The sequence below is a fragment of the Acanthaster planci genome, linkage group LG02, assembly GCF_054643075.1.
Source record: "Acanthaster planci isolate LZ-2023a linkage group LG02, COTS_SCS, whole genome shotgun sequence".
Taxonomy (NCBI): Eukaryota; Metazoa; Echinodermata; class Asteroidea; order Valvatida; family Acanthasteridae; genus Acanthaster; species Acanthaster planci.
Window position 1 is genome coordinate 11,863,911 of NC_141778.1, and position 8,072 is coordinate 11,871,982.

The 8,072-nt window shown below is 42.9% G+C and overlaps 1 protein-coding gene across 1 annotated transcript; it reads right to left on the reverse strand.

Moving 5' to 3' along the window:
- Positions 1-863: 863 nt before the first annotated feature.
- Positions 864-4,660, reverse strand: LOC110978279 (uncharacterized). Its single transcript, XM_022233154.2, has 3 exons — positions 4,488-4,660; positions 3,342-3,987; positions 864-3,007 (listed from the first exon to the last, which is right to left on the reverse strand). The coding sequence occupies exons 2-3, from the start codon at positions 3,953-3,955 to the stop codon at positions 2,920-2,922; spliced, it is 702 nt and encodes a 233-aa protein (XP_022088846.1). The 5' UTR covers positions 3,956-3,987; positions 4,488-4,660; the 3' UTR covers positions 864-2,919.
- Between the last annotated feature and the right edge of the window lie 3,412 nt (positions 4,661-8,072).

An 8,072-nucleotide genomic window follows, 5' to 3' on the forward strand; every position in this document is an offset into this window, starting at 1 on the left:
TACTAGTTCATCTTACAGACTAATGGGCTGAAACTGTTCGGTAATTTTACTTTGGGTTTTGTGACGATTACATCTAAGTTGGCCCAAGTTAACTTACAGAAATGCTCCTAACGAATCCAAAATACTGACAGCAGTTTCACGTTGCCACTTCCGTTTCAGCGCTTAGTACATCGACACCATAAAGTCATTCGATCACACTTTGTTCTTAAACATGACCGTCGAGCATGGCGATGTGCAGTTTATCACAGACACCTTGAAACGAAGGAATATCAAGTGACCAGCGTCATGATTTTCCCCATCAACGCAACGATCCGCCGCGGCTGGCTGTGGTATTCGTGTTCCCTGCGTGTTTCTTGAATCAACATCTTCTACGATATAGAATTTGCAGCCTGGAGACTGGGCCTCGCCACCCATGTACGAGACAGCAGTCGTCCTCAACAATTCAGCAATCTGATCATTTCCATGCGCCTTAAGAGCACCGCCTTTCCTACAATTTGATTTGGTTAAAGGCTTTTCGTGTGTAGATGGTGGATGCTTTAATTTAAACCAATTAACCTTGTGTTGGAGGGCATCGACGTTCTGACCACCCGTAGACTCTAGCTGAGTGACAAGATAAGACATTTTTTGCAGACTTGTTGAGCTTTTAGTCCCGAAAGGCGAATATTTAAGATGTTGTTAGCCTTATTTTCTCTCATTTTCCATCGTTTCCTTAGAGGCTTCCACTCTCCTCGAAAATTCCGTTTTTGTTTCAAGGCTGCGCATATTTTAATAGCCGCTTTACAGTTACTCAGCAAGTTAAACATCGGTTCTAAACGTTCAACATGTAAGGCAGACCGAAACATCAGTGGAGAGACACGTATTGATTGCAAAACTGAGCATTTATTAGTGCCGCTGTTCTGTGATCACCAACTTCCAAATGATGCATTTGCAATCAACGGTCGTTTTCTAAAACTGTGTTACCACAAACCCGTAAACCACTGTGAGTGTGAACAAAGATTGTAAGCACTACTAATTTCACTTTGTGCAATTTTGGAGCAACCGCGTCCAAGCGGATCTTTCTTCACGATGTGTGCGTTCCATTTCCTTCTATCCAGCCTAATTCCGCGGGTGTCGGGTTTCATCCTGCAAGATTAACTATCATTTGCCTGCATAGCAACTGGAGCAGCACAGAAACATCTCGACAAACAAATCCATTAATATTGCAATTTATCACGTGGTAATTTATTCCCAGCTCTGGAGTTATTACGATTCCTACGTCCTATACATTGTTACAGCATGCTTGTTGCCTTTTGTACCTTTACACACAGCAGATGGTCGACCCTTGGTCAGAATTTTGGATTCTTTTAAAGACTTGACAAATCCAAACTTAATATTTTCATTCTCGATTCAGAATCTGGCTATCCAAATTGTCAAGAAATCTTGCATCACTATTAACAGAGTCCAAGCCTTAACAGTGGCGGTTGCCACTCATAGATATAATTAAGACCACCCACAAAAGTGCCGAAACGCCTTAAAATGTAGGGGCCTAATTATTTAAGTCGGTGTCATACATCATTTTAACTTCCAGTAGGTCGACAAATTTCATATCGTAGGTGTTTCTGTCGTGCATGATAGGGTAAATTTAATGCGCTGTAACAAACGTAGCCGTTTACGAAATTTACATTTGGTACACGTAATCCTAACTGCATCTGCTCTGCAGTTTTTGGATATACCTACAAACTATTATAAATACACAATAGGTCTATAGTGTTAAATCAGACATGCCCAATTGGTGGGGGGGGGGCTCGCACACCTATCTTTTACGTCATCAAGTTTCTTTTCTACCCTTTTCTTTCCTAAGAATCGGTGTTTTTTACATTTATATCAAGAAATTCGGGTCACTTGATGACCATAGACAAATCAGAATTACCTTGACGTATTTTACTGCAAGAGCACGTTTTGCGACAACCGAACACCACAAGGAAAGCTACAAGGAAATTACATGAAAACTGCTATCGATCGATTTTAATGATATACCCGGTACACGTATATCTGCCAGCCCATCTCTGAGAACTACATTCACTATATTCAGTTGCGCGAAACGCCTTTGCTATTATGGCATATCAGAGTGAGTATAGTGATAAGCAACGCATTGCTTATTGGCACAACTTTTCAACCGATTCAGCTCTTGAAAACACAATACTATGATTCTATTTAGTTAATAACTGTGTTTGTGCATTTGAGAGCAATGCATTACGATACAAATAATTAACATTTAAGGACAGGATCTAAGCAACGTTAGATGGCAATGTTAGTTTCGCCTTTGTGCCTGACGCCTCTAGTTATAAGGAGTCGTCCATGCAGGTACTTTAATATTGGGTGTTTTCCAGCGGGAACAACTCAATGCCGGCTGCAGAATTCCATACTGAAGAGCAAAAAACTTCATCAATTCTTAAGTTACACGAGCTGAAAAACAAGTAGCTTAGGTTGCCGCCGTCTGAATATGACTTTAATTAAATTCCAACGATGCATTGAAAGAATTATACCAAATGCGCTCAGGTACAGATCAAACGGCATGCGCATAATTATTGCTAAAATATGTACAGCGCCCATATCAGTTCAAAGTGCAGATGAATTATGAGCTTTTCAGGGGAAGACTCTGCAAATAATGGAAAGGGTTCATTTACAAATTGAGGTAAATTGACAAGTAAACTAGAAGGTAGTCCCTTAAAAAGAAACGCCTGTCCGTCGATATCGAAAACGGAACAGGCGCTCGTCTGCTTTCTACCTCTTCAACCCTCAGGATCTGCAACTGCAGTTGTGCGCCCTCTTTGACAGAGATCAACGCGACAATCCACAGTTCCACAACCAATCGCTGCGTCTCGGTAGACTTCTGCTCGGAGTCAGACCAATCCAATTAAATCACAATCCTTCTCGCCTTTAAGTAACCTCGTTGTACGGCGGTGGAGGCGTGGAAGGCGGTTGTTCCATGTCCTGCCCCTTCGTAGGGAAAGAAGGACTTCGGTCCCTGATTATTTAAAAAGTTAGAGAAAGAAAAGTTCATCAAGTGATAAAAACTTAGCTTTGCAGAGATTACCAAAACTTCAAAGTTTCACTTAATCTGGCATGCATTTTATTACCAGCTGTATACAACATGTAATTTGGAAACGGCGTATTTTTTCAAGCAGGTTTGGCCAGAGATTGCATTGTCATAATGAATTAAGATTTTATTACAAAATGTTTTATCAACTGCTGGTCGTCAGGCAGCGGCCGGTACTGGTTGTGTATAGTTAAAGAGAGATTCCTTCTAAATTTGGATTTGAGCATTGCATTTTGTTTGTCGTCCGTGCATTTGTACTCACACTGGGAAGTAGCAAGGTGGTGGAGTAGATGGATGTTGATGGTCGAGTCTAGTATCTGGGCCGTACGAGGCCATGACAGGGGACAGTGGTAAATTCACAGTGGTGTCCTGTGTTGCACCCCTAGAATGCCGCTGGGTGGCACCCTCGGTAGGGGGTCCACCTAGTGTCGCGCTATCACTGTACTTGGAGCAGTATTTGCCGTACCACACGTACACAACGCACCATAGGAGCAGCACAGCGATGATCAGTAATCCCCCGGGAATACACAGCCCCAGGACCGGCGTGCCAGTGTTGAGGAAGAGGCCGAAGAAGATCATAATAGTCCCGGCGACCGCGGCCAAGACGGACACCACGCGTAAGCACAGCAGCTTCGTGCAGGTAACCGACGCTTGCCGAGACTGGCCGCTGTATGTGGAGGATGACGTCGAAAAGACACCCATAGTGGCCCCCATGGGGAGGCCGGAGCGCTGGCTGCGGAGTACCGGAGGGCGGGAACCAGACCGCCTTGAATTGTCGACACCCAGAAGGGCCTCGAAATTCCGGTTATGGTATTGCTTGGATCTTCTGTTGCCATGGGAACCAGACATGCCTTGGTGTGCAACCGCGTGAGCCATTTTATACTTTTTTTGTGGACTGCAGGACTTTTCTAAAATAAGTACAAATATTAAAACAAAGCATAAGGTCAGTTTCATTTGCCAGTTTCAGGTCCTATTTCATAACAAGCAATTAATTTTTTTCAATGATACAATTCAAGAATCATATAAACGCCGACCCCCAGCAAAACGGAAAGGTGCTTCCTCAACGCAACACCCAGCAACAAAATTAAGAGAAAAGAATTTGCGAATTTGACACAAAAATAAACAAGTATCGAATATATACAAAAAAGCTTGGAATAACCGACGAAATCTTAAGCCTAGCCAAAATAGCACCGCTGTTTGTCAATGTATATGTAAGACAAACATAATATGTCAGTAATTTTGCTATGTATGTCGTCACTTGTACCAGCAATCAGCGACGAAGAAAGAAACATTTATAGTCCGGCAGACTCTCGTCATTAATTTGTTTTCTCTTTTACTTCATAATTATCAGTGACCTAACAGAAAAAGACATCGTCTGAAACATCAAATAACAATATTGTCCGCTTACCTTTCCTGGGAAATGCAGAAACATTTACCAACAATGATTGAAACTCGTATTTTTTTAATTTCTTCTATCGTCTCGACACACTCGAAGCCATTAACTGGTTTCCAGTGAACTGTGGAAATCGCCAGGTACTGTCTGTACGTGACATTATTTTCCACGCAGTACCAGCTGCGGTCGTGAACTAATGACGGCCGTGATGCGCATAATGCGCACGCTGAGGTTAATGGCATAGTTGGAACGCCAGGCGACTGACGTGTACGGTCCTTCCAATAAGTGCATTACTAAATGTCAGTACTTAAATGTCCTCCGTACGATGCGATTTACTGTTCATTAATTTAGTCTTTTCCAAAAATAAATGTGATAAATGTCCCTTGGGAAAAAATAGCAGACGGATTATCATAGGCACCATAATGTTAATCTTAGGAAGATATTCGGTGTCATTTTAGTATGAGGTTTATTCAGCATTCTCAAAAGATTTCAGATCGGTAGTACTCTGGATATGACAGAACTGTAAGACTGGCTTCGAATTCTTGTTTGTAAATAAAAATTATAGTATTGTTTTTCTCTCGTGCCGTGTTATTTCACAGAATGCAACCCCCCCCATCATGTTGAATCCCCGCCCTCCTAAATTCCACGCTAATTTCCACAATAAAAACCTAATTTCTGAATCAGTTTTGACTAATTAGGTGATGATTATGAAGACGCTCCTACGTAAGGAAATAGATCAACTGTGCTAAGCTATATAAAGGGTTTATTGAATCTGTATGCCGTCTGCAAATAGATTATAACTATTCTGACATCAGGGGCTTTCATAGATTCTTCTACTCCGAACACCTTGAATCGGTATTATTTTGGTCTGGGTGATATTGTAGGAAGTGAAGGTGTTCATCTGGCGGTGGCTTCGTCTGCTGCATCCCTGCCTTATTCACGTAAATGAAACTGACAGGTGAAAGTGGCAATTCTACACGGTATTTCACACGGGTCGTGCTTTAGAGCATATTGCCCCCGTGGTCAGAATACCAAAGAGGACTGGTGCAAGTCTAAGCCCGTGCTGACGCACGGGCGGCAGTCGATCGCCCCGGAATTGGAGAATGCCAGATCATCACACAGATTATCAAGGAACATTCCTCCTCCACCACGCGGTGGAGTGACCTAGCCGTGATCTATCGACACTGCTGGGAGATGCAAGAGGCGTGTTAGGCAGCAGCTTGGCGTGTCGGAGCTGGAGAGTTCATCAAAGTTATTAGAGCAAGCGCGGATGTTGGGGTCCCCAGTTATTATCTTCTGACTGGAGGTCAACCCCAGACCTCGCTAAGTAGCATCTGTCAACGATCCATCATAAGATCAGCAAACGGAATTAAGTGACTTCATTGGCTTACGGTGGGTCGCTTGCGTACCTAGGAACATTATACGGGAGAGTCCGCTCTGACCTCCCCAAATAAATCACTCGAAAACAAAACAGAAGGAAAGGAAAATCGAACACGAATGTTCCGTTTTTTTAATCTTTGAATATTCAGTAATACGAATGTAAGCACTATATCTTTTATAATATTTTTGAAATCAATATATTAGCATCATGTGTCAATGCCTTTAACTTTGTCTATTGGGTTGACAATGGTTTCCGTGAAAAAAAGAGAAAACAGATACAATCGGTCTTCTCATGGTCTTCTTTTTTAGGTTTCACACCGGTAAAACTTTGCCTTTTTATTTCTGATTCCGTTTTAATAGGCTCTGTCATTGGAATTAATAAAGTGGGACCTTGTGTATCCGATCTTATTTTGCCACAAAATAAAATGATCATAATTAGAAGGAGGTATTAGCGTCGCCATGAGTGTTTCCCGGGGGAGAGGAACCGGGTTTTTCAAGAGGGAATTTCCTGGAAGGGAGTCCAAGAACAAAATGTTGACGCATTAACTGTGGGAGGGGTGAGATGTAGTTCTTCAAGCAAACAGGAACTTTGCAACCTCTTTTTTTTTTCTTAGTTCTTTCGCTTTCTTCCCTTTCCCCCTTTTATTTCCAAAGTTTTTGTCCGAGGGCAAGTCCCCCCCCAACTCCCTGAAGTTCTCACTTACGTTTACAAGCCCCAGTGGATGAAAAGACGTTCGAATGAGTGCGAGGTGGCCCAATCGACGCAAAATCAAACAAAAGTATCAACCCCAAAAGAAGATCACCCTCATTCCTGCTACTTTGGGCTTGTGCATTTGGAACAATTTGCACTATGGCTGCATCCGAATCTCTTGTCTAGAGCTAGGTCTAGGTCTTCGCTCCATTGGAATTGCGTGGAGACGCGCAGACAATAGACCTAGCCGTAGTTCTGGAAGCCCATTTCGGACACGGCCTTAAACTTGTTCGCAAAAAAGTGAAACACCTCAGATGAAATTCAGACGGTCAGCCCGTATACTGCAGTTAGAGATATCTGAGTCAGAGATTACAGTTAGAGGTATTCGACTTGGCTTTTATATGCGCCTTTCTAATAATGACGTCTGAGATTGCTGCCCTGTGTGAAAGCTTTGCTGCAGATGTCATAGACATACAGTTTTTCGTTGGTGTGACTCTGTCGGTGCTGTGACAACTCGCTACTAAAATGAAAAGCATTACCACAAATATTACAAACAAAATCCTCTATGGTGTCGTGCGTTTTCACGCGACGTTTCAGATTGCCATTGATCGTAACGGCTTTCTCGCTCACGTGACAACGAAACGGTCTCTCGTTGGTGTGAATCCTCTTGTGCGATTTGAGGCGCGTTTTATGAGAGAACGATCCATCCACCACACACGTCGCATACGAACGGCTTCTCCTTTAATAGTATGCACTTTCACTGTGAATTGTCAAATAGTGTCTGTGAGCGAAGCGTTTGTTACATGTGTGACATGTGTAAGGCTTCTCGCTGGTGTGTATATGTTTATGAAAAACGAGACCACTGCAGGTTGAGAAACCAGTGTTACAAATGTCACTAAGGTATGGATTCTCACGAGTGTGAGTCCTCGTGGCATACCACGGTCCTGCGGCGTGCAAAAGTTCTGCCACAGAGCTGACATTTGAAGGTGTTATGTTTACATAGCTTCCACTGTATCTCTTAATAGCGCCCTCCTTTAACCGGTAATCTGAGAACCATGATGCTTTACACTCCTCCATGTAGACAGTGGATTTCTCACAGTGAATTTGTGCATCGGGCACAAATCTTCCTCTCGCTCCTTGCTAACTGTGTATAGCGCCTAGTGAAACATTGCCTTTTTACTCCATCTCAATGACATCATCATCCAGCGTGACCAAATATTAATTTAAAACACCGGAGCTACATGCGGAGCTATATCTTGACTCCCATTTCGTCAATGATAGGAGTTTGGCTGGCTGCTAAATTGAGATTAGAAACACCTTAATTAAGGAGGGCAGTATAGAACGGCTTTTCCTTGGTGTGTGTCTTCATGTGGATCACCAGATTAAAGTTCTGTAGAACCTGCGTTGACCGTAACCCACACTGGAATGGTTTGGTGTGAACCTTGTGGTCTTTGAGATCGTGACTGACGGGGTAAGCCTTGCCGCAGATATAACACACGAAAGGCTTGACCACGGAGTGAATTTTGCGG